Raw genomic sequence first — 27892 nt, forward strand, 5'->3', positions numbered from 1 at the left:
ACTTGTAAGTGGAAGTTAATATCCTTTTTTTCACAAGGTTATCATGAAGATTACTTAACATACTGTGTGTAAAGTAGTTACCGCACTGCCTGACACATAACCTGATTTATGAATTACATTTTTACTGCTGAAATACTATTGTAAGTAATATACTCCTTTAAAATTTTCAAGACAGTGACAGATACATTCCTGAGTATTCCAAGTGTCTGTGGTAAAACAGTAGGGAAACAGATTATTTACAGTCGCAGATAAACTGTTACAATGCAGTGCTTTATTGAACTGTGCTTAGAAAAGAAATCCTTTCTGCTCACCTTCAGAATTCCTCAAGGCCACAAATCCATCCTCTGCCAGCTTTGGAGAATCCTTCAGCTGCTGCTGCATTCACAGGCTCAGCTAGGAAATAGTGAAAATATTTCACTCCCTGGTCTTCATTTGTAGCTCCTAAAAATCTCCTTTTCAGAGTGAATAGAAAGAGGAGTGCTGGTTACAATGGACATTAAGTTACCAATTTTATTCCTGCCTGAAGCAGGTTGGTTAAATTTTATGAATTCATCAGTGTAGAGTTAGAACTCAAATTCGGTTAACAATATTAATTTACTCCAGCACTTTACAGAGGTCATGAAGACTTGTGCATTTACAAATGTAGGATTTATAGGATCCATAACTTCATTAATGAAAGGAGACTCAAAGATCTTCAACTCCTTAATTTCATAAATGAGGATGCTGAGACCCAGAAAGTCTAACTAATTTGACAATTGGCATATACAGAAGTTAATGGTAGTATTGTGGTGTAATTAAGGAAAAACAACCAAATTGTTTTCTCCATGTAATTTGCTGTGAATCTTCATTAGTGAATCAAATAATATTTAGTGGTCAGCCAGAAGAATTCATCATATTTCAAAGAACAACAGAAACCCCAAGCACAATGCATTGTTTAACTTTTTTGCATTAAAAACTGCTGCTGGTATAAAGGACTTAACAGGATAGATGGAGTACCAGATGTGTTTCCAGTTGTTTGGCCTCCTCCAAACAAGAGGGGCTCATGTATCCTCTCTTATTAATTGATTGGTCCTTGGTGATAGCTGATTTTGGAATGACTCATGCATATACTGAACGTCACTCTATAATTTGGGTAATGTGACTTAAAATTAGGAATTCATCTGATCAAAATTTCTCTTACAGGAAAGTATTTTTTGTTTTAGTTAAATAAAATGTGTAAAAATTATACAAATCATAAGTATATGTCTCAGTAGTGTTCAGAATTGAACACATCCATGTAACGACCACCCAGATAAAATATTAAAACATTACCATCCCCAAAGTCTACCCTTGTATCTCTTTCCAAGTGGTCATTTTCAGTCTCCCAATGTAACTGCTCCTTTGATTTAATATCAGTTAATGTTAACTTTTTTTATTCTTTTGAATGCACTCAAACTGTGTGCACTTTTGTAACTGGTTTAATTTTATTTCACATTGCGTTTTTTTCCTTATGTACCAATTGTTTGTTCTCATTGTTGTATAGCATTTCATTATTTGAATATGCTATAACTTATTTATACATTCTACTGTTGATGCAATTTGGATTTTTTATATTTTTGGCTAATGCACATAGTACTATAATATTCTTGTGTGTAGCTACTTCAGTAAATACATGAACTCATTCTTGGTTTTAATATTGTCCATTTTATTAGCCGTATTTGTGATTAGTACTTTTGGTGTCTGAGGAATCTTTGCCTGTCATAAGATTATGATGATATTCTTTTTCATTTTTCCTAGAAACTTTATTGGTTTACCTTTCATACTATATCTATATCCATCTGGAATAGATTTTTGTGTATGATGTCAGGTGGGGACTAAAGTTCACTTTGTCTTCCCATAAGGTATTCAGTTGACTGAGCACAGTTTATTGAAAAGGTTGTATTTTCCTGACTGCAGACTAGTACTGATTTTCTCATAATCTGGTAACCACATTCATAATTATGTGAGTTCATAGATCAGCTTATCTGGACTTGTATATCAGTTCCAAAATGTCTTAATCGTAAGACCTTATAATAGGTCTTAACATGTGAGAATGTAAGTCCTCCCGTGTCCTTTTACTTTAATAGCCTTGGCTGTTCTTGGTTCCTCACATTCATATTTTAAATTTAGAATCAGTTTTTCAGCATATGTGCGTTTTGATTGGGTTTGTATTGAATCTACAGATACTGGGATTTAGACTGTGTTTGTATTGACTCTACAGATCAATTTGAGAAAAATTTACATTTTAATATGGGATTTTCCTACCTATGAACATGGTATATCCCTCCATTTACTTAGAACTTCTTAAATTCTCTCGAGTGTTTTGTTTTTTCAGTGTAGATGATTTGAATATCTTTTATATTTATTTTTAGGTATTTATTTAATGCCATTTTTTGTTTGTTTTTAAATTTCCAGGTAAAATGTTTTTTTGTTCTGGTATATTGTTCTTGTATATCTGTATACAAAAATCAGTGGTGATACTAAATTCATGTTAATTCTAATATTGTGACTATCAAATCTTCATATTTTCTGCTACAGAATTGTGTTTTTCATGAATAATAACAATTTGTTTTAAAATAATCATTATACCTAGGCTTTGTGGTACTTGCTAGAACCTACAGCATTAGCTGTATTGGGGGTGATGAAAAACATCTTTGTCTTTTTCTAATTTCAATGGGGAAAGTTTAGTATTTCACCACAAAATGTGATGCTTATGGTAGGTTTTTGAAGGCAGTTCTATTTATAGATTCTAAGGTTAATTTTTAAAAAAAGATTGCTGTGTTGATTTTATCCAATACTTGTTTGTGTCTATGTGAGGAGATGATAATGCAGGAGGGCTTTGGCTACAGGCAGAGATGAAGCCCCTCCCAGAGGAAGATGAGGAAACCCTTTCCTCTTCAGAAGGGCTGTGAAAGTCAATGGAAATTGAGACATACTGGAAAAAAAAATCTAAATTCTTGACACTGGAATTATCATGATGAAATATCTGAAACATTAGCCAGGTATGTTTGTCATGTGCATTGGAAAGAGCAGAAACTAGAGATGAACAAGTCGTTCAGACTTGTTAAATGAGGGCCTTAGGAGATGAGGTGGCAAAGGAAAATTGCAAAAGTAAATCTGAAGAGTTATTGGAAAGAGGATGGATTTAGTTATACAGTTGTAGAAAAGGACGTTACCATTGTCTCAAAGATAACGTTGAAGCAATTGGATGTTGATGACTTCTGACTGAAATGGGAAAGCAGGAAAAATATTTTTATTGAGGGAAATATAATGGCTTCAGTTTTGGGTTCTTGGAAATGCTACTGTCTCCGATGGTAAACCATTTTGTATAGGGGAGCAGTCTTCACTGTAAATCTCTATGGCTTTTGTAATTCCAGGCATACGATAAGATGATAAATGTATTTTGATTTGTTCAGTGGTATCTGTGTGTACAAAAAGTAGAAATTTAGGTGGGAAATTATGCCCAAAGTTGTTCATTTGGGAGTTACTTGGGGAGGTGATAATTGAGACTTGTAATAGTTGAACTTCCTAAGAGATCAAACAGAGAGAGAATTACCACGTCTTAAAGTTAGGGCGACTCTTAGAACATAGCTCTGGAGGGAGGAAGAATCTTCAAAAGACATCTGATGGCAGTGGTTAGAGAGAACAGAGATAAGAATCAGAGAAGTCACTGAAATATGGAGGAATTTTCCAGGTGCAGGTTATCTATCATGCCAAATAGACATCAGCAATCAGAGACCATAGCAGGGAGGGTATATAAAATAGTTAATAGGTTGTGATTACATGTCTGAGGAATGACAGAAATGTTCTGCAACTGCATGAAGCAGTAGAGCTAGCCAAAAGTAAAGTGTTGTATAGTAAACATCTGATTATTTTTAAGGCAGGAGAGATGACTTCTATGCTGGAGAGGAGTACAGAATGAGAACCTGATGTGGTGAGGGGAAGTAAAATGCCCTGAGCCAGACCAAAAGCATTTAAAAAGAATACTTGAAGTAGTATATAGTATAAAGCATTTTATGAAGCTGAAGACTGAAGCATGTTGGAATTTGAAGCTTATGAATAAATATAAAAACACCATTATAGAGGTTAGCAACCAGCAACCTTCTGTGATAAAGGAAATTCGTATGCTTTGGACAAAGATTGCCATATACAAAGATCTCCAAATACTATGTTCCATGCCCTTTGTGTGGCTCTTGTATTCATTTAGATGCTGATTGGCTGCTCTTTTCATGCTAAAGTTGAATGGACAGAGTTGTGCGTATACATTGTAGCTCTATTCCTGATTTCTGGTAAGTTGTCATCTACTTTTCCTGAACTGAAATGCAGTTATTTTCATCTTCCATACCTTGGTTCTATGAAGAGATGAACTGTGTCAAACCACATACCTGGTGCTTGCTGTTGCCAGATTTATTGGTACTTCTCCAAAAGTGCAGCATACCGCTGCCAACCTCTTTAAATTTTGAAATATATGCTGTCTTTTTCACCTTTGAATCCCCACTGATAGGCAGGGATATTTACTTATATATAATTGCATAAATGAGATAATTAGTACATATGATTATAGAGATTGTATAGTTCCTTTATATTCCTTTATTTATTTCTGTATATTTCAATACATTTTAGGAAATTTACTATTTGAAAGCATTTAAGTGTATTTGCTTAGCTTTTAAAATGAGATGTAAGCTCTTTATTATTTGGTTACCTTATTGAGATTGTTTAATATTATGTTCATAGCAGTACCTTCAGAATCAGCAAATAATCTAATGTTGTTTCCCTCAGCTCAGATTATTTAAATCTAAATATTTTGCCAAAACTGTGCATAAATTACTTTTTCAAATTATGTAATTCATAGCTGCTTGGGGTGACAGCCTCAAGCACAAATTAGAAATAGTTTTTTGAAATGTATTTTCAGAGTTGACTGTTTTATTTTAAAGACATTCTCAAAGAATGCAGTTTATTTGTGAAGTGAAAACTTAAATTCCTTTCCTTGTCTGTGCACAGGTTTGGATGTCACTGATGAAGAAAGGGGAAGGAGAATTTTCATTCATTAATCCTAAGTTTCATGTAGGAGACTTTACACAAATTTTAAAATCTTTGTAAATCTCTAAACATTTTTGTAAATTTTCTCTAGAAATCTTTTCTCTAGAAATCTTTGTAAATTTTTGTAAAATGATTTACAGAAAGGATTAGTTTCTAATTAATGAAGAAACAAAATACTGGCTTTATTGTAATATTGGGCACAATTTCAAATAATCTCAGATTTGAAATATGTTTTTCTTTTCCTTTATTGGAAAAACATCTGAAATACCTTATTTTACTCTGCTTGAGAGGAAAATACCAAAACTCTTGTTGCAGTTGGCTTTCTGTGTATTTTCCACAAATAAAGATACCATACTGTTGTGTATTACACGATGAAGCTATACCAAGATTATTTATAAGAATCATCATTTAAGTAATAATGATTAAGTTAAAATCATGAAGACTGGAGCCAAACTGCAAGTTTCAAAATTCTGCCTTTATCGCTTGTTAGGCAAGTTACTTCTCTGTGTTTCCACATCTGTAAAATGAGAATAATAATTCCACCTGCTTCACAAGGTTGTGAAGATTAATGTCAGTTAATAGACAATAGAGTAGTTAGAACAGTTGTTAGCACATAGTAAATTCATATTAAATATTTGCTGATACCAGAACTGCTGTCACCACTACTACTTTTACTACTGGGATTTGATACCATGCCACTCCGAACAATTTTAATTCAGTTCTTTGGCCAGTGGCTTTCCTTCCCTGTATCTCCCAAGATGTGTTTAGTCACCTTTGGGAATAAAGTTAGAGAACTGAAAAGATTCTTAAAAAAAAAAAAAAAAAAACAGGTGTTTTCTGCATTATACTATATTTATTTATTTATTTTTTATTTTTTTTTTGAGACGGAGTTTCACTCTTGTTACCCAGGCTGGAGTGCAATGGCGCGATCTCGGCTCACCGCAACCTCCGCCTCCTGGGTTCAGGCAATTCTCCTGCCTCAGCGTCCTGAGTAGCTGGGACTATAGGCACGCGCCACCATGCCCAGCTAATTTTTTGTATTTTTAGTAGAGACGGGGTTTCACCATGTTGACCAGGATGGTCTCAATCTCTTGACCTCGTGATCCACCCACCTCGGCCTCCCAAAGTGCTGGGATTACAGGCCTGAGCCACCGCACCTGGCCTACTATATTTAAATTAAAACATAAAAATACATTCCCCATGCGTGGGGAGATAGGTGTGAGATACATGTGAGCACTTAACCTGCTTACTCCCAATAATTATTTGATCATGTCATTTCACTTGTGAATATATTAGTTTTGTATGTGTCTCCAAATAGGTTTGTAAGCCTGCAGTTGGGCCCTTTATGTTTTGAGATTACTTTTCAAAATGCCATTGACATTCCTTGGCTGCTACACTAATTTTCAAAATCATTTAGTTTTTGTAGTATTTCTGAAACTTACATAACTTCAGGATTTTATCTCCTGTCCGTTTTTCAGCAAAGCTTAGCCATGTATGTGTACACATGTGAACACTCTATCTGTAAGCATATTTTCATTGATTCATATTTGTATAATAAATACTGTGCATTATTTGATCTTTGGTGGCAAGCAATGACAGAAATATCGAGAATCATGTGGAACATGACAGAATTCTTAACTCATTTTTTCATAGATTTCTTGAAATCATATTTTGGTGGTCCTGATATAGCATACCAAATGTAAATCCCTTTGCCTCGTCAGACAAATGTACACCTGAGACACAAGAAGTTAGACTTACAGAAATTACTTGTATTGTTTCCTTGAAATGAATCTCCCTTCCATACCACAGGCTTCTTTTCCACATTAGAGCCACTCTTTCAGTTGGATAGGCTGATATGTTAACTCATGGGATACTCACTCTAATATTCATATATATTCTTGTAAGTTATGCATATTTTCACATTCATGTATGATTATTCTCAAATTCAGACTTAAATCTACTACCCAGTACACCTCCTTTCCCTGAAATATCTTGTCTTCCCCATTTTTCAAGACTCAGCTTTGTGTCCGTGCTTCTGTGAAGCTTCTGATTTCCTTCCACTTGCCACTGTACTCTCTTCTTTCACCCGAGCTCCTGTGATGTTACTAAGGATGGCCTCTTGATCTGAATTACAGAATATTAACTTTAATCACACTTATTTTCACTGTAAAATGTGGACATCGGTCCAACTTACCTGGAATAACTGTGGTTTTTCCATGAATTCAATTAAATAATAAATATAAAAATACCAAGTCAGTGTTAACTATATAGTAAAACATTGAAGAGATGGTAGATATTAATGTTACAGTTATGTCACTTACCCATATTCAGCCTACCTTTGTTGATTGTGAGCTTCTGTGTGTCAGGTTCCATGGAATATTGTTATTGATGTTCTCAGTTCTTTGCATATGGGTGATTCATGTGTGATTTGATAACAGAATGTGTTTGCCATGTAATATGCATCACTATAATAAATAAGTGATTTTCATTACCTTCTAGGAATTGTTGGAATAAGGTTGAGTTGATCTTCTTCAATTTTAGTGTTTTTCCATTTTTAAATGAGTTTTTGCTTCTTATAAATAAGAATCAGACCAGGTACAGTGGCTCGTGCCTGTAATCCCAGCACTTTGGGAAGCTGAGGCAAGAATGTCACTTGAGGCCAGGAATTTGAGTCCAGCCTGGGCAACATGGCAAAACTCTGTCTCTACAAAAAATTAGCTTAATGTGGTGGCATGAGCCTGTACTTCCAGCTACTCAGGAGGCTGAGGCAGGAGGATCACCTGAGTCTGGGGTGGTCGAGGCTGCACTGAGCCATGATCGTGCCACTGCACTGTAGCCTGGATGACAGAGTGAGATCCTGTCTCAAAAAAATAAAAATAAAAACAAAATAGTAAATAAAATAATTTGTCATTTTCAACAAATATTATTTTTATTTTCTGAGATTATGTAGTAATGAGAGAAGCATATGGTTAAGCAATCCGTTTGACAGTCTACTGATTTGCTCATTGAGAAATACTAATTGATTATGTATTATGACAGCTAGCTATGTGTTGAGGACGAGATTCTGAGATACATAGAGCAAAGATGATATCTAAATACACAAACTTGGATTGATGAATTCAGCCAGTCAAAGCTATCATTCAGAAAGGCACTTGGCAATCTGTAAGATAATCGTTGAAAATATCTAAGTGCCTTGTTTCTGGATTACTATGTCAAAATGTCAGTAAAACAAATCTATTCAGTCCTTTGATTGATCTTTCAAATTGTATTATAAAATCTACCTTGGTTAAAAGTTCCTTGGGCCAAGATGTGTGAAGAGATTGAATATAAAGTTTCCTAAAATACTTTGTCTTCTAATATTTTCTAATTATTGCAAAATATTTTGAGAATGCAAATTTCATTTAAATGTCAACCATAATTAAGCATGTACCATTTGTTTTCCTACTCAAGTTTCACAGTTTGATGGAATGTTTTCTCCACAATTTAATAAATATTTGTTTTATTTCACATGAATTAATTCAGAAGTGTGGATAAGAGCAACATATTTTAATAAACTATTGTTGTGATGGACTAGAAAATAAATGTATTCACTAAGCAAACTGTTTGCTATGCATTTGAATAGGATTTATCTTGATTAGCATTGGCAGCTTATGCCTACAGACAACAATTAATAGGAAAGCCAAATATATATACTGCATACTGAGCAAAGCAACTTATTTTTCTTGATTATATCATAGATCTCTAGTATCTAAAACTTTTTAAACTGTTTACCCCACGATGTCCTATAGCTAGCTGTGTTCAAACAACACCAAATGAAGGGAAGTAGTAGAGAAATTCGTAGGCTGTGTGAACTATGCATTTGTAATTGGTACCAAATATGCATGTGATTTCATTTTCAGTTGCTTTCAGAATTTTTAATTTGGCATTCTATGTATAAATCACACAGCAACATTTTACATATAGTGCTGTGAAATAAACTGGAGATTACTGAGTAAATGGGCACCCTATTCTTCCCTTCCTTCCACCAACCTCTCAAAACCCCAAAGATTTTAACATGTTCAACATGACGGTTAAAAACGCATCCTGATAGATAGGATTAAGAAAAGGATGTGAGTGTTCTTCATCTGGCAATGCAAATGTGTGTGTGGCCAAGTTACTTTTGGCAGAATGCACTACTACATGTGGTAGTACTTATGGTACTTACGTGCACATCCAAATGGCACATGTTTATATTTTGTTACAATTTACATCACATAAATTAGACATACAAAGACAAAATTTAATCATCTTGTCAATCCTTTGCAGTACAAATCAGACTTTTGACTATGCAGTCCTGATAAAATGGCAATTACACTCGAATCTGAGTGTAGCGTAAATTACTTTTCAACCTGTTATATTGAGTACAATATATGTAAAAGAAATGCTTAATTCATTTGCTATGGTTACTTTCTTTTAAAGGCTTATTTGTTCTCTGGGTGCATAGAATGATGGGGTGTAATGGAATGGAAGCTGAAAACAGATTAAAGGAGTAATTTCCATGTCACTGTGCTTTTTCTTTACCTTCTCCCTCTGAAAATGGGCTGTTTATTCAGTGATCTTTGTTGTTAAGTGACTGCTCAAGCTTTGAGGCGCACCTTTCTCCAAGTGGGACCTTAGTTCTTAAATTTTACTTTCTGTAGTAGTATCTGCTGTTTTAAAGAGTGAAAAATCCTTGAGTGGAATATAATTTCAGGGAAATATAAAACTGGATATGGGGGACTGTTTTATAAATGAAGTATTTTAAATCAATTTACACAATGAACAGAATTCCAAGGGGATCTTTATTGAACATGGGTTACTGTTGACCTCTGAAGTTCCTTTCTCCTATTTCTACTGGCTATTGTGTCTTTGAATTTTCTTAATGGAGGAATTATGAACACTATACTGTGAGATCCTAGGGTCGAGATTCCATTTCCTGTGGATCCCAGGACCTTCCTATAGGAAACATGCAAGTATGGTTGAAGGTGATATTGAGGAAGTATAACTTGTATCAGATATATCATAGCTTTTCCTAGTTTTCAGGAAAGCGGAAGTGGAAAAGGAGCTGGGCACTTGGTTATAATTGTAGAGAGTAGAAATAGGAGTGACATTTCTTTAATACCCAATATGTCCCAGACATTTTGGTATATACATTCCCTTTTTAAATATTCTTAGCTTTAAAAAAAAAAGTTGAGGGAGAGTTTATGATATCAGTTTAATAAGAGGCAAAGGGCTCATGTGAAATGGAAACAACTTGCTGCAGGTCACATTACCCCCAACTGTTAAGGCTGACTTTCCTTTGTCTGGCTTTTAAAGCTGGATCATTTCCACGATGGCATCACAGCCTTTCTCACATGGAGTGGAATATGCTATTTGTTCATGTGAAATCCTGACCTGCTGGATATAATGGAGTTTCTGAAACTTCTGTATTGTCACCTGGATTTCCCGATAAGTCAAAGGAGTGAGGGTGGAACTTTGTGCCGGGTTTTTGTCTGGAGGATGGATATATGCTATAAAATAGGTGTGTCATTATAAAATATTTCCACGTAATCTTACTTGGAAGTTTTTTGTGCTTTCTTTTTTTAACTTACAAGAGCTTTACTATGATGGCCTTGTGTTACTAAATTTAGTGAGCATTGGATTACATATAGGAGAATAATGCCTTCTTTATGGACTCTACGTACCTTAATTGAAATGATGTCTATTATCACCTTTTAATGTTTAATTGTGAATTGTGAAAGTTAAATGTGTTTCATTTGTAGACTTTACTTAAAAAATGTGTACCTGAAATGGAAAGTAAAGTACTATTCTCTCCTATCGTGAGAGGCATCTCTATTCCTATAGCCATGATTTGCTAGTTGTGGCCTGTATTAAAAAACTCTAGTTTGTTTCTCTGTAGAGAATTATGTGTGTCCAGTGGAAATTCATGTGCCTCTTCTTGGTAGTAAGATGTGTCATGCTGTACAAGTTCAGAAGAGATACAGTAGGTGTCACCTGTCACCTAGCAACAAGCATTCTTCTTTGTATCTTTAGCTACTTTTCATTTTTAGTCAAAATAGCTATGAAAACGTAGCACTTAGATTTGCATTTATCTCCAGAAATATTTAGATTAACCTTCAAATATTTTTAGTTCCCATGATAACTCACTGTGACAGATGAAACAGAAATAACTTGAAGTAGAAAAAAAGCAACTTACGTGGTAGAAACCTTGATGCGCAGAGCAAGGCAAGCCTGGACCTGTTACATAACATCGCAGACTGACATGCACAAAGCCTGCCTGTCGAGTTCCCTAGTTGGCTTTAAAAATTATGGTAACTGAATTTAATACATATATAAACCTTTATCAGTTGATTTTTAAAATCAGTGCTGGAAAATACAGGATCATAACTAATGAAGCAGTGATTTGTCAACCTGAATCTAGAAGACAGAATTCCAAATAAGATTGCTATACCAACACCACCATTCAATTTGCTCGAAACAGAGCAACTAAATTACCTTTGAGCAGAGAGTAGAATCCCTGATGAGTTGGATGTCCAGTGTGCATCTGTGTCTCTATTTAAAGATACGTAAAGGGATTCTCAGAGGATCTACCAACAAGTATACTTATGGGTCCTGAGTATTTAAAATGTATTAAACAGTAACCTTTAAAGACTGAGAACATAATAGATCATTGAAGATGTGGTGAAGAGCAAGCAGTCTGGTACTGTAGTATAATAGAATGCCTGTACTCTGAGGTAATTATTACAGAGTAACTGCTTATTTGTTAAAGTAGATAGCATTCACTTTCATTATGGCCAAGGTCACTTCTGTTGTCCAAGGTGTACTGTCTTGAATTATAAAGGAACTCAAGTGATCATATGTGGAAATTTCAAGACAGAAAAAGAGAAAGTGAATAATTTAAAAATCATTGTCTATTGCTTGCAGCTACTGAAGAGAAACAGGTGTATTTCTCCAGTCTCTCCTCTAAAACCATGAGCATTTATTTATCCATGGTTCCAGGCAGCAATATTTTGGTTTAAAAGTAAACCTAAAATACTTTCAAAAGTGTAGTATTTTATGCCTTGTCATTTTTCAGGTTTTTCACATTGAAATAAGCAGCCAATCCTTTGCTTTTCTTCACCTAATGACAGTTGAGAAACATTTTTGAAGCCAGGAAAATGAGGACCAAAACCATGCATGATGAGCATTTTGATGAGGCCACTGGCCTTTAAAACTTCTGTGCTTTGGGGAGATTTACTGGATAATTTCAGAAACCTATTTGGCAGAGCTAAGTCAATTTAATTCGAAAATTGATGAGCTATTAACTGTTACTGGAAATGTGCCATTTTCCTATTATATTATGGCTTGTTTTTGATAGGGATTTGAGGGGAAAAACCAAAGGCCCCTTAGCATGAATAAAATTAGATATGCATCTGTTCTATCGTGTGGCCTCCATTTAGATAAATCTTTTTTAGTTCCTATTCAATATCTAGGCTGTTGATTAAAGAATGCTAATTCTTACATGTATAACATTTAACATTTTACAGATTGCTGTATAAACATTACTGCAATTAGAGTAGGCAAGGTAGATAAAGCAGGTATTATTATTATCCTTGCTTTTTAGAAAAGAAAACTGGGCATCAAAGGGGTTGAATGAGTTGCTGAAGTTCACACAGCCCGAGGATGATAGAGGTGAGACTAGGGACAGCAGGTCTTCTCAACTCTAATCTGTGTCCTCATCTCTAACCTTCATTTGTGCTCCTTTTAAAGCATGGGTGGCGGGGCGGGGGGGGGGGGGGAGATCTAAAAGGCAAGAGATGAATCTTGAACCTTCTTTTAGGAGGCTGAATTGGATGGAAAGCAAAAACTCGTTTTGTAACAGCTCTTCCCTGCTTTAAAACATACAGAATTACACATTTGAATTGTAGAAGGTTGCAAACATAGGTGGTATGGCAAACCACAAAGAGCCATGCAGTAAGATTTGGGACTAAGGCAGGGGTTTCATAAGAATCTTGACATTATCTAACTTGTTACCTTGGTTATAAAATTTACCTCTGATCATCATCCTTGTGAAGTGGATCTTAAAATAGTTCATATGCTCAACTCACAGACTGCTTTATTTTGTTCTTTTAAAATTTGAGACAGGGTCTCACTCTGTCATCCAGGCTGGAGTACGGTGATGTGATCTCAGCTCTGCAGCCTCAACCTCCAGAGCTCAGGTGATCTTCTCACCTCAGCCTCCCGAGTTGCTGGAACAATAGCTATGTGCCACCATGCTTGACTAATTTTTGTATTTTTAGTAGAGATGGGGTTTACCATGTTGCCCAGGCCTGTCTTATTTTGTTTGTTTGTTTGTTTTTTGAGATAGAGTCTCGCTCTGTTGTCACGTGCCAGGCTGGAGTGCAGTGTCACGGGCTTGGCTCACTGCAACCTCTGCCTCCCTTGTTCAAGCAATGCTCCTGCCTCAGCCTCCAAAGTAGCTGGAACTACAGGCATGTGCCACCGCCCAGCTAATTTTTTTTTTTAATCTATAGTAGTTTGGTTATTTATTTATTTATTTTTTTAACTAGAGGCGGGGTTTCACCATGTTGGCCAGGATGCTCTCATTCTCTTGACCTCATGATCCACCCACCTCGGCCTCCCAAAGTGCTGGGATTACAGGCGTGAGCCACCACACCTAACCCAGGGTGGTCTTGAACTCTTGGGCTCAGGCAGTTTGTCTCCCTTGACCTCCCAGAGTGCTCGGATTACAGGCATGAGCCACCACCCCCGGTCCAGAACTGCTTTCAAAAAAAAAGTAATAACATTGGTCAGGCCAGGTGGCTCACACCTGTAATCCAAGCACTTTGGGAGGCTGAGGCGGATGGATCATGAAGTCAGGATATCAAGACCATCCTGGCTAACATGGTGAAACCCTGTTTCTACTAAAAATACAAAAATTTAGCCAGGCATGGTGGCACGAGCCTGTAGTCCCAGCTACTCAAAAGGCTGAGGCAGAAGAATCGCTTGAACCTGGGAGGCAGAGGTTGCAGTGAGCCAAGATCGTGCCACTGCATTGCGGCCTGGGCATCACAGTGAGACTCCATCTCAAAAAAAAAGCAAAAACAAAATGATAACACTGGGATATTTTGTCAATCCCCACATGCTGTAAACATATGTGATATGTATAGTTATGTATAGTTCACATAATTTAATGTTTATTTTAGTTTGTAGACTGATTGTATCTAAAAATACAAATTATATAACTAAGGTTTTAGTTACTTGGGTAAGAATTATCTGCATAATCGATGCAGAGGAAGTTTGCTTTATTTGCTTTTTCTTCCATTTCTCATCATTAACTTTACTCATTTAACAAACATTCACTGGTCTCCTAAAATTTGTTGGGCTCTCTGCTGTGTATTGGGAAACAAAGATGAGAATGGCACAACATGTTTTCTCCTGGTGGGAATATAAGTTGGTGCAGCTAAGTACAATAGTATAGGATGAGGTTACCTGGGTGAGTGGTGGTTATAGTTTGCAGTAGCCTCTGCTTGCCAGGCCCTGCCCTCTTTCTGATTGGAGTCTCTCTGTGTCGGTCCCAAGAGGGAATCCTTTCTAGTTGCATGAAAGCATCATTCAGGCTAGCAGAGACGCTGGTGCACACCAGATTTACATGGAAGGGTGTTTATATGTGATTTGTAATAAAAATTACAAATTATAAAGCAAAAGTTAAGAAGTAAATAATGATAGATTCCTTCAGTGGAGTGTTACAAATTTTTGGATTAAGCCTGTGAGAAAATGCCTATGGAACACTAAAGAAAAAAATTTACAGAACTGCTCTGAAAAATAATGAGCCAGATTTGACGTACCTTGAACATTCTGCTAAAAAGTTGGAACTGATTGAATTAGATATATTTTGAAGACTAGAAAGGACAAAACATGTTTGAGAACACTGTGTCTTAGGTGACTTTTTAAGTATTTCAAAAGTTACCATGTTATGGTCTAATCATGTTAAATAGAAGAATTATACTTTGAATTTCAATAGAACGTTTTTAGTCTGCCACTGTAATATTAAAAGATTGCATTACCTTTTTAGTAGCATGCCTGGTAAAAGCTGAAGTGCATATTGGGAAATGTGTTATAGCCAGAGAGACATATATATTTAAAAGTAGAATAAAATTAAAGGCCAGTTTCCTTCACTGGTCAAGCCCATGGAGCTCGTGAACACTGCTGCATTTCATTTAAGGCCTTTATAAGTGAGGGAGTTCTTTTCAAATGTATGGAAACATACACAGGAAACCAGGCCCAGTGCTACAGCCCAGAGACATTGGCACAGAATGGGTGCTGCTGAGAACTCCAGGGCGTGTCCCCTCTTGAGTGTAATTCCAAATGAAAAATAAAGTCAACTGTGCCTAATAAGCTGGCTCAACTGAATGCCAAAGAAAATTTGCCTCATGAAGTGGAAATTCTGAAGCAAGTAATATAATGCTGAGAGAGAATAAATAGGAAGACTTGTAAGATATATCCAAAGAGGGCAAATGGTCTATTATAATCAGAACTCCCCAATTCAATAATGTTTAATGATTTGGTGAGATCCATAAGGTCCTGGAGATTTCAGATCTTTTAGAAACCAGATAAGTATTTAATTTATATTTAATTTTTAAAAAAAGGGATATAGATTAATTCAGATCAATTTTTTTAAAGTTAGTTGGATATTGGCTGACATGGAGCCACCAAATTTATTTGTATTCATTATTCTGCACATTTGTAACAACTGTAAGCAAATTACCATTTCCCCAATAAAACAGCATTATTTTAAATCTCTTCATTGCTAAGAATAATGAAGCCAAGTGTTCCAATTTGAGTATTTCAAGCTTCTCTTTTATAGAGTAAATTTACTTATAAACCTTTATTTATTTATTTATTTATTTATTTATTTATTTATTTTTTTTTTTTTTTTGCCATTTTCTCCCCAGTTGTCTTTCTCTGTTGCATCCCTTTTTATTCTCCTCCTCCCTTCCTCCTTCATCTTTGTCTAGGTCTTCATTATCTTGTGCCCAGGATCTTGTCCTAGTGTCTTAGCTGGTGTTTTTTCCTCTACTGCATTTTGCCTTTTCATGGCTGCTGAAGAGCAAGCCAAGAACATGTAACTGAAGAAAAGTTATGCCTCAGCTCTACTGATCATGAGCTTAAGGAACTGTAGAATCAAGATGTATTTTTTCCCCTAAGGGAGGAATAACATCAACTTGTAGAACTTTCATCATTTGTCTTTGTGTTTTTCTTGCAGGATCGATGTGACTCTAAGAACAAATGGATGAATGAATATCCATATGAAGAGAAAAACAATAAAGGTTGGTTAGTCAGATGTTAAAATTGCATTGAAAACATTGCTACTTTGAGCATGACTTTTGGACAGTTTATTCTCATTAGAGTATTTCCTTGTCTGAATATGAGACAGAGGTCTGTACTTATATGTGCATATCTATCTGTAAAATGTAATTTTTCTTTTTAGCTTCTTAAAAATATTATATGGAAGCAACTACCCATTTTTGTCTGCAAGTCTAGCTGTTATACTTTTCCAGAACTTAAGCTGGTATTTTAAGAATCAGCTTCGAGATGAATATTAAAAAATGGAAAACCACTTGATGCAACTGATCACTGGTACAAAAAAAGAAGCCAGATTTTGTTTAATATACATCAGTTTTCTACAAACATACTTCTAATACCAGCACCATATGGTGCATGATTGCTGTCAAATGCAGTCCTCTGCCCCTGAAGTCTCTGCTTTCCTCATAGAAGTAGGATCATCATGGAAAACTTTAATATTTGGTTTCCTACAAATACAGTATGAATTAAAGTAGGTGGGGGCTGTGAATTTCAACAGTCATCAAATAAGGTAAGGGCATTACCTTATTTGTGGTAGTTACTTGAGATTTTCTTATAGTTTCTACTGGTTATAATGTAAAAATAATAAGTGACACTAAGAGAATTACAATATGGTAAACCAGCTCTATTTTATAAATAGGTTTTACACTGAACAGGTCTCACACAGAGACATGTGCCTCATAATTCCTCATGTAGCTGCTGAGCAATACAATTTCGTATTTTCCTTCCCATGTTACTCTTGCTGCTTCCAAATCAATGCACATCTTGGCATGTCTTTTTCTGCCAGCCTACCTTCACAGTTACTTACAAGTGATTTTCAAGGTTATATCTTTCACTTAAAATTGTCTTTTTCCATCCTCATTGGTAAAATTGCTCCTTTCTAGTATTTGTAAAGTGTTTGGACCTGTGGAGGGATATTGATTCAGATACAGTTCAAGGGAGACTTCTGCAGGTATCAGTAATGTTCTTTTTCATGACCCCAGTGTTGCCTATGTGGGTGCATTCACTCTGTGAGGATTAACTATACTGTGGACTTATTTGTATGTGGATCACTGGTGTGTTAGTAAAGTGATTCTCTGGGAGGGGGAGGGGAGAGGAGAGGCCTGATTGTAGTGTTCGTCAATTCCTGTGGTGTAATTATTCCCACTATGGCTGGTTTAGATGCTCACCAACTGGCTTGCAAGATTCCTTAAAATTCAAAAATTGGCGCTCATGAGCTGGGGATGAGTTAGCTCCAGCACACTACTGATAATTCCATCTATAACATAAAGTTAAACATTTTATGTATTCCTTAACACTAGAGTGACAAAGTTAGTAAATTTAAATTTTCTTGCCTCTTCTCTATATAAACATGGAAATGTTCTTATCATGCAAAATGTATTTATCCCTTTCCTTTATAAATGATGTTGAGATAGTATTTCTTTATGTTTTTGTTCAATTGTCATTAAATTTTTATGCCTGACAAGATCAGTGTTACAATGTTAGCTTTGTAAGTTTATAAATTTTGGCAGTGTCATTATTCTGTAACTAATTTTTATTATGGCAATTGAAGATGATAGCAAAAAGAATCATTGTGTTACTAGTTATCCTGAGGATAAACCCTGAAAATATTATGATTGACTGTAATATATGTGATTCATTCTGAATAATTGTGCCTTATAGCTCATAATTCATGAGTTCTAGTGAAGTCTTTAAGGAGAAAGGAGCAGTGAATATTTCATTTAATGTGTTTGTCCCATTGAGACAGAGTCTTGCTCTGTCACCCAGTTTGGAGTGCAGGGGCATGATCTTGGCTCACTGCAACCTCCGCCTTCCAGGTTCAAATGATTTTTCTGCCTCAGCCTCCCAAGTAGCTGGATTACAGGTTCATGCCATGACACCCAGCTAATTTTTTGTATTTTTGGTAAAGACGAGGTTTCACCATGTTGGCCAGGCTGCTCTTAAACCCCTAACCTCAAGTGATCCTCCCACCTTGGCCTCCCAGTGGGCTGGGATGACAGGCTTGAGTCACTGTGCCCAGCCTCACTGCTGTGTTTTTAAAAATAAGTTTTCATACATTTTATCTGTCGTTGATGCCTTTGAACAGAGGATACATTGATACTTGCTTTTAAGTCTGCTTGAATCAGATGCTGTTAGTTTTAACAAAGTCTGATTCAAGGGAAAAATTGCAGAGTTTGAAAATTCATCTTTATATTTCAAATACTTTGACAAGGTCAATATTAAGATGAAGTTTTTTAAATGTCAGTGGAAGCTATATTGCCATAGTATATGTAATTGAAAAGGGATTTGAATATGGCTTTTAAAACTGTTTTGTACATTTCCAGTTTGCCAGTTGTGACAAAATCCTGCCAAGAGCCACGGAATATCATGCTGTGCCTTTCTGCTTAGGTTCTAAAATTTAAATAGACTACTTGGGTTTCATAAAATTTCTATTGTGTCCATACTGAGAGGTTTACTTTCAGGAGCAGTCTTCATCTGCCCTTTCCAAAAACAAAAACAAAAACAAAAAATCTTTGCATTACTTTGCATTAAATTTTCCTTTACTTCATTTTTAAGTTACTTCCTTTACTCAGCTTCATTCCACTTGGATTTGTCCCTTTATCATCGGCCTTTAGAAAACAAATAAATTCCTTTTTAGAAAGGAAATTCCACTTGGATTTGTCCCTTTATCGTTGGCTTTTAGAAAACAAATAAATTCATTATTTCCTGCTCACAAATACCAGCATAAAATCTGGTGGATACACGCTTCAATGTATTTCCACAGTTGTCCTCTCTGTGAATATGGTGGTTTGTTGTGGACCTACTCCTTGCTTTGCTTCGTTTTTCTTACCCCTAGCCATTTCAGTATGTTCACCCAGCGCTTCTCAGCAGCTGGCTTAGAGCAGGTGTTCAGAACATACCAACGCCACATATACATTAGTCCAGCTTATCAGAGTTCACATTAAAACTTTGCTCTGTGACTACCTCTGATGAACAGCTGCCTAACCACCCAGCATTAACAGTGGGGTGACTTTTACTTCATGCATTTGGGAACGAAGAGAACAAGAGCAAGCCTTTCTGTGAGTGATTTCATGCCACACAAAAAGGGGTTGTTTAATATTGATGGTTGTATAGCTTGTGGTTGCTTTAAATTTCGTTTCCAAGTTCCAAGGATCTTTCTTCGCACAGGATAGAAGGATTGTAATAGCAGCATTCCAGCTTTTCTAACATTATCAACTAAGTAGCCATAGGTGCTCCAAAAGCTGCATTTAATGTAAATGAAATGGATTGTTAGCATTGGCTGCTGTAAGTGTATGTAGAGTAGTTGCCTGAACAATAAAAGTGGTCTCAAAAAGAGACAGGCCTTAGCTCTGCAATTATCTGCCTGTTTGATCTGGGAACCCAGTGCCCTCTCCTTTGTGAATTTTAACTTTCTCATCTGCAAAGAGGAACTAATAACACCTGTTCTGCCTATTTCAAGAGTTGCTATGGGTGTGAAAAAAGGACATATTTGTCAAAAAGATTTAAAGCTTTTTTTTTTTTTTTTAGCATAAGAGAGATTCATGATATTGTATGATTTCACATCACAAAGTCAGACATTTTCAGAAACGGAAGTGCCCTCAAAGGTCATTAATTCTAATATGCACTTACTTGGTGCCTGGCCACTTTCCATAAGACTCGGTTGTCTGCATTACTGTTATGGTGAATAAGCCTTGGAATTTCTTAGTTCCTGTTGCATTCATCCTATTTCCAGGCATATATAATTATACTAAAAGTTTTTATTGAGCCACATCAATAAACTTGATAATGATACCAGCTAGTAGGTGTATCACAGTATTTATTAAAATATTGTCTTGAATTGGATCACTCTTTTTTCTGTCAAGTCATTTCAATTTTGGGTATCTCATTTATCTGGGAAATGGGAACAAAATGATATATAGAGATTTGGGAAAAATTATGGAATTACTGAAGGAGAAAAATAGCTTGATTATTTGAAAAGATGATACATTGCTCATTTTTAAACTATTAAAGCATGCAGAGCCCCATCATCTCCTTGCTTCTTACCTTTTGTTCACATTTGGTGAACATTACTTATTGCATCTCTGTGTACATACATACAAATAATTAGAAACAGTTTTATTAAAATAAGATTATATTTATACTTTGTATCTCTTATAAAGAGTATTTTTTTAGTTTCCTTCCAGTGGAATAGGAATTGAATTTAAGCTGAAGGAATTGCTTAATTTCATATTAATTTCCTTTTACCAAAATGACTGAATTTAATTTTAAATAGAATCTTTTGACTTTTTGTTAGAACAATGGGAAAATTAACAAAGTTTCTTCCAGATTCCCTTTTTCCTTTTTGTGTTTTACACAAAAAGTTATTCACATTTATTTTCTGATTGTTAATTATAATGATCAAAGCTATATAGTATTAATTATTACTTACCTCAGAAATATGGAGACATGGCTTCCCCGTCATCTGGCATTTGGTGTCATTGTGAAGGCTGAATCAATGTTTTTGTTTTCACTTGTTCTTGTTTTGCTTTTTTGTCCAGGATGCTAATGAACAATTTATTTTAAACCTGAAAGTCCAGGAACTTCATCGATCATCTTACTTTTTGTCATTCTGTATCACTTTTTCTTGTATATTGCTCTTAATCTCTAAGAAGTAGAGTCTGTTTTTATGACAAGGGATTTTAAAATTATATTTAAAGTACACTATTTTGTTCTTTTCTTTAGTAACCCTGAAAATATGTGTGATGTTTCTTCTTTAACTTTTTAGTTTCACTCAATGTGCTTTCCAATTAAACTGTTTTAAAAACTGTATTTTCAGTTAAATTCTTTACATTTTTGTTCCCAAAGTAGCTTTTCATCTCTGTAGTATTTCATAGCTGTGTCGACTTATTTTCATTTCTTTTAGTTATCTGTTATTGTATCACATGAACCCTTGTACTTCTTGAACCTACACTTGTACCTCTGCCTTGAACTTCTTTCTTTTAAATAAACTTCTGTCTGTTATTTTTATAATTTTTTGGAGTCTATGAAGAGATATTTGTCTAAATTCTTCATCTGTTTGCTTGGGTTGTTTTTCCCGTGATTGTTCTTCATTGGCCTCTTGCTTACATTTCTCTCTGGCTTTTGGTATTTGCTGCCTTTACCTGCAGTTCTCTTCTGGCCTCTCCCTGAGTGTCGCCTGTCTTTAAATGGAGCTAGTGTTTGCCAAAGCACAGTACGAGCAGGGGCACTGGTGATTTGGGTATGAGCTAGTGAGTGCAAGTCTTTGACTTGAGTTTGTTATTTCAAATACTGTCTAAATAAGGATGTCATTTTCAGAGTCTTTACTCTGCTTCCATTGGGACAGCAGTGCCCCTTATGTGAAGGGCTACTATTTTCCTTCCTTCTACCACATCTGGTAGAACCCCTTCATGAGGGAGCTGGGCTCCACCAAAGGCTGTGGAGTTTGTTCTTTTAACAACCCTTTGCTTTCTGAGATATTGATCTGTTTCCACTTGATTGTGTCTGATGGCTGTTCTAATCAAAGGGTCATTGGATAGGTGTCGTGTAACTGTGATTTTTACTTTTAGGGAATTCTGTGTTTTGTCTGAAGATTGAGGAGCTATATATCATCTCCCAGTAGCCTCTCACATTTTACGGTATTTGACAGGTGTGCTTTGATTGGGAATTTGAGTTTGTGACTTTACTTTCACTTAAGGTGGAGTTTTTTGTTTTTTGGTTTTTTTAAATTTGCGTTACGTATTTTCAGTGGGTTTTAAAAGAGAGCTGTACAAATGCCTTTACACTGCCATTTTGAATAAGTAAACTTTTAAATGGATTTAAGGAGCACATGGAGAGTATCGAACTTGCTGTGGTGTTTAAAAAAATGGCTTTGTACTCAGATTGCCTGTATTCAATCCTGGTCCAGCCAGTGTTCAACTTTGCTTGTGTATTTCAGTTGCTGTGTCTGTGATATGGCAATAATAGCAATAGTTTCTACTTTGTAAAATTGTTGTGAACGTTAAATGAGAAAAAAATTCTAAAGCATTTGCATATTGCCTGATCGTTACTAGTGCTCATTAAAATAGCTGTTTTTATCATTTTAAGCTGTGTTAGTTGGATTTAGAGTATAGTCAGTTTAGCTTTAGGACAATTGGCTACTTAGATCAGTATGTGTATATTTTATTTCCTTTGACTGAACAACATGCTGGGATGGAGTCCAGGTGTTCTGCTTATATGGCAGCTTCTGGTGTTGGGTCCAACTGGGGGCTTCCAAATTGTTATACTCTGTGTTGATAAAGAATAGAATCATCGCCAGTTCTCTTGGAGGAAATAACATTGGATATGCTGTGGTAGTTGGTTCACCTACAGAATGTTGGCAACTTTTGTCCTATAGTGTTGCAGGCACTACAATTCAAACATATATTTAGCATTTATTATTTGTTAGACACTGGGCTACAAAGACAAATTCTATTTAGACCCTGCCTTGAAGACTTCAATGTCTCAAATAAGCTACTACAATTTTATGTGATTGGTGCCATAAACATTTATTAGAGCCAAGGAATTGGGATGTGCGTTCTGGAAGGCTTCACATATAAAGTGACATTTGAGCTAGACCTTGAATTCACAGTACAACATTGACTGGAAAAAATGGGAGCAACCAAGAAAAGTTAGCTTAGAAAAAAATCTTAGCAAATGCAAAAGTATGTGTTTTTTTTGGGGGGGGGGGCACAAAAGTCCCCAGCAAAATTTCCTCTTAAAGTTAAATGTGTGATAATCAGTGATTCCAGGGGGTCTACTGGAAGTGGCAGAAGAAAGGAAGACAGAAACCCTTCTCCTAAGGGGCACTACTGTGCCGTAGAAGCAGAGGGGAGACTCTGGAAATGACGCCTTTATTTAGACAGTATTTGAAATAACAAACGCAAGTCAAAGACTTACATTTCAGCCAGAATCTGTTGAGGCTCATTTGTCTTTTTCTCCCTTCCTCTCCTTCCTTCTCTCACTCTCACTCTTTCCCTCTCCACACTCCTTTCTGCAGTTCCTCTCTTTCCTCTACCCACCTTTCTCTCCCCCCCTTCATCCCTCCCCTGTCCTACTTCCTCTCTCCCCTGTCCTACTTCCTCTCTCCCCTCTCTAATTTCCTCTCTGCCCCTCACTTTCCTCCCCTATTTCCTCTCTGCCCCCATATTTTCTCCCTCCCACTTTCTTTCCTCCATTTTCTTCCCCCCATCTCCCACTTTATTTTTCTCCTCTCCCACTTCTCTCTTACTCCAATTTCCTCTCCTCACTTCCTCTCCCCTCCCACCCTGCCACTTTGCTCCCTCACTTCTGATTTTTCTCTTTCGTGTTTACATATTTTTGTTCTCTGGCCACTTGATTGTAGTGATTCTTCAGCTAAGTTATTCAGATTACCTTACCAAAGTAATCAATATGTTTTACCAGAGACATTTTCAGTGATCATGAAAATGATATGGGTATCTTTCAAATATCATTTCAGTTAAAATTTTTAGATTTATGAGAACACTATAGTGTTAAATCAGCATTGTAATTGATTATTAAAATCATTTATTGAAGTATAATATCTATATAGTTTTATGTATCGACATTTGTATGCTGTTTTAATAAGGCAGCTTTCCTTCTCTCAAGCTGATGTTAGGGGAGAATTTCTTACTTCTCTAAAGAATATTATTTAATATGAATAATTATTGACTCAAGAAATGTGATTTTTTTATGTCTTACACATAATCAGTCTTTCAGCATATCTTATAGTCTAATGGAGTGTAAGTTTCTCAAATGTTCCAATTTAAGAATCAGTGGATTATTCATATTTAACACTCTGCGTCAACTATTTGTGTGCTCTTAGATCAAGAGAGTTAATATGAAAGTGAATGTATTTTTATTAAAGGCTTTTAATTTGTTTTCTCTGGCCACTGTAACAAATTACTACAAACTTAGTGGTTTCGAAAAAAATCACAAATTTATCTTGCTGTTCTGGTGGTCAAAAATCCAATGGTCTTAATTGGGATAACTTCAAGGTATTGGGAGGATTATGTTCTTTTCCAGAGGTCTTAGGGCTGAATCCATTTCCTTACTGGACTCGGGGGCCTACACAGGTTCCTTGGTCCATTCAACACCAGCAGCTTTGGGCAGAGTCCTTCTGGTACTACCATTTCTCTGGTTCTCCCCTTCTACCTCCCTCTTCCACATTTAAGGACTATTGTGATTACTTTGGGCTATCCTAGATAATCCAGGATGATCTCCTTATTCCAAGGTCAGGCGATTAGCAACTTTAATTCCATCTGTGACTTTCATTCCCCTTTGCCATATAACCTAACAGATATCAGGGATTAGGACATGGACATCTTTAGGGGGCCATTACTCTGCCAACCACAGGTTTTCAAGAACATACGTGACTATGATTGCAGGCATATGTTACTGTTGTCATTGACACGTGGTTGGGAGTTTTGAAAGAATTCTCATTTTACTAATTCCATTAATAGTCAAACAAATTATGATTTATGTCAACCAAAATATAATTTTATTCCTTCTTATGAGACATTTCGAAAAAAAAGTCCATTCAAATAATTTTTGCAGCTAAATGAAGCAAGTGATAATATTTCAATTACCCATTATTAAAAAAATCTAATAAGTATCTGATTTTTTGCAAACACTAGATTGTTTGCCACAGTTTCACATGGTGATGCTGTGGTTTTAGGTGCCTTCAAAGCTAGATGAACTACTTTTAGAATTCATCAGACCTTTTGGCCTAACAAACTTTCCTTTCTTTCAAATGTTGTTATTTGTAGCATATCTGATAAAACTAAAATCTAGTTTCAGGAGGCATGATTGGTTGTCTTGTTAAAAGCCCTTGGGGTGATAGCATGCACTTGCTTACAGCCCATACACTTACTAAGACACACTGTATGTATCTCTTGAAGCTGTGGCTCTGGAGCCGTATTTAAAGTTTAGTTAATACCTAGCCGGCAGCAGTCCATTGGAATTAACAGATAGGCTAGGGCTGTTGCCTCTTTGAGGATAGGAGATCCTTTGGATTTCAAAGAACTTTTTCATGGGGAATATTTTTTGATTGTTTTTGTTATCAAAGCGAGAAAAAGTTCTGTATAGCTTTTTCTTTTCATCTGTCTTCACACAGCAGAGAGTCTAAAGGGGCAAAATTTGTGAGAGGGACCTTTTGTGATATTCATAGCTTCACATCTCAGGGACAACTCCTTTAATTCGGTGTGCTAATAGCTGGCATCTAGGGGAAAGGCTGCTTGAAAATGAGAAGCCGGAAAATTGAGAGCAAACACATGGAGAGTTGTCAGAGCCAGGATTGTTAACTAACAAGAGGATAGTAGTTACACAGAGGGTCTGGGGTTTGGGACCCCTGAGCCTTGTTTAAAGCCTCCTCCTAATGTTGCACACAGTGATCATCCTGGTTGTCAGCTTTGCACCCTTCTGCCATGAGTAATCCCTTTCCCCCTTCTTAATCATGTGCACACAAATTGAAGGGTAGGTGTTCCAGGGGCTCTTGAGTGTCCTTTTTAACTGAGACTTGGAATCTAGGCACCTTGTGACAACCACGATTTCATCATCGATTGCTGAAAAACAGAGCATCCCAGGTTAGCGGCTTAAAGCAGAAGCAGTATGTATTTTGCTCTCGAAGTGACTTAGTTGGGTAGGACTTGGTGGCGTCAGCGTCTCCTTGCTTTACTCAGTGACTGCTGAGGTTCAAAGGCTGATGGCTGAAATCATGAAGACTCTCTTGTTGACATGCTTTCCAGTCAGTACTGGCTCTCAGCCAGCCTGTTGGCTGCAATGCCTTCATGTGGCCAAGGCTTCCTTAACACAAAAGCTGCGCACTGGGGCAGGTGGGTGGGGAGAACACTAGGCAGCAGCCTCATCATCCATGGAATTGATGTCACGTGATTTCCTCCATGTTCTGTTTATCTATGTGATTATAAAGACTGGCTCATTAATTCAAAAGGAGGGAACATATCCTCCACCCTTTGATGGAAGAGTGGAATCATTCTGGAAGAGCACGTGACTGGAGGCACTGTATTGAACATTTCTGGGAAACAGCGTCAGCTAGAGTTCATCTTCAAACTGGAGGAATCCTTAATGTTCTGTTTTTCTGGAACTAGTTCTGATGCCAAATTCTGTATCAGTCAGGATTTGAAAAGAGAAACAGAATGAGGGGAATGGTGTCAAATATGGGACTTACAAGGACTTGACCTCGTATGATGGTAGAAACTAGTTAAGCACATTTGTATAGCTGTTGCTTTTACATATTTGGTGCCAGAGCTGAAGTCAGCAGGACAAGCAGTCTTGAAGGAAGGATGAATGTGGAGTGCAGAAGGCCACACTGGATGCATGAGAGCATGCTCCAGTCCACACAGAGCCTCACTCATCATAAGCCTCCCACTTCAGAGACTGGGAACTGTGGGAGAAGCTGGCACCCTTCCCTGAGCAAGGCATATCATGGCCCACGAATAAAACCAAGCTGAAATCCCGTGGACCAACTGCTTCCATGTGCCAGCAAGGAGAGTGGGCATATCGGCGACAGTGTGTGTGAGCTGCACCTTCTGAGTGTGAGATGCTTGCGGCAGCTGCTTTCCTCTGCCCCGTGAGTCCCACTGGAATGGCTCTTAAAACCCAAGAAGTGATGGAACGCTGCAAGGAAGACAGTTCCGAAAATGTAGAAATGTAGTTGAGATAATTCAAATCTACCAACAGCTCTCTCCTTGCCTCTTCTCTCCTTTTTCACTTGCAGCTCTTCCCCCTCACTGTACTCCTCACCCAAGTTTCTTAGATTATAGACCTCTCTTGGTTCCTGTTCTTTTCTTGATTTTGCCATTTCTGTTTGAAGCACTGCTCCTGGGACCCAGCCTTGTAGAAGACGACCCTGCTGTCACATGAATGGACATCCTCAAATGAGGAAGTCTCATCTACCCTAGAATACCACCTGTCTGGATTCACTGCTTATCAGCTCCACACAACTCCGAGAACCTGCAAGATCATTTGTGGCCTTTTTTTGCTTTTTCATATGGTACTTAGTTACTGCTGTCTGTTGTGGTAGAGACCACTCTGCTCCCTGGATTTTGGATCTTGACTATCTATAATGCCATAGACCAATCAGGCTTAGGCCAGAGTTTTGTGACCTCAGGGACTGGTGATTGAGAGTTTAGGAAAAAGAAAACATAACATGAGGAAAAGGAGGATTCTGATTTTGGACATGACAGAAATATGTGAATAATTGGGACATTGGGGACTTGTCCAGATAGTAAAGTTAAGAGCAAAATTATGAGCAAGAATGGTAGCAATAGTTTATATTCAGAATATGCGTGAATGATACAAAGGCCGGGAGTAAGTTAGAGGCAAGGTTGACAGGCAGTAATTGGGAGGACCAGGTGCTGGAGAACACCTGGTAAGCAGGAATGTAGTAATTCAGATGGAGGTTCATGAACCAGGAGGCCCTGATCCTGGAGAGAAGAAT

The 27892-nt window shown here is 36.7% G+C and overlaps 1 protein-coding gene across 18 annotated transcripts in view; it reads left to right on the forward strand.

The window, feature by feature from the left end:
* Window positions 1–27892, forward strand: part of KLF12 (KLF transcription factor 12) — a 653112-nt gene that overhangs the window by 308249 nt on the left and 316971 nt on the right. For 13 of the 18 annotated variants that reach the window (XM_078347211.1, XM_078347523.1, XM_078347351.1 and 10 more), the window contains one exon: window positions 16322–16385. The exons of the other annotated variants lie outside the window; for them this stretch is intronic. In XM_078347211.1, the coding sequence (XP_078203337.1) occupies window positions 16353–16385 (33 nt within the window). In that variant the 5' untranslated portion in view covers window positions 16322–16352. The remainder of the gene's footprint in view (window positions 1–16321; window positions 16386–27892) is intronic. 18 annotated transcript variants of the gene reach the window in all.

Source organism: Callithrix jacchus, chromosome 1 (genome assembly GCF_049354715.1).
Source record: "Callithrix jacchus isolate 240 chromosome 1, calJac240_pri, whole genome shotgun sequence".
Lineage (NCBI taxonomy): Eukaryota > Metazoa > Chordata > Mammalia > Primates > Cebidae > Callithrix > Callithrix jacchus.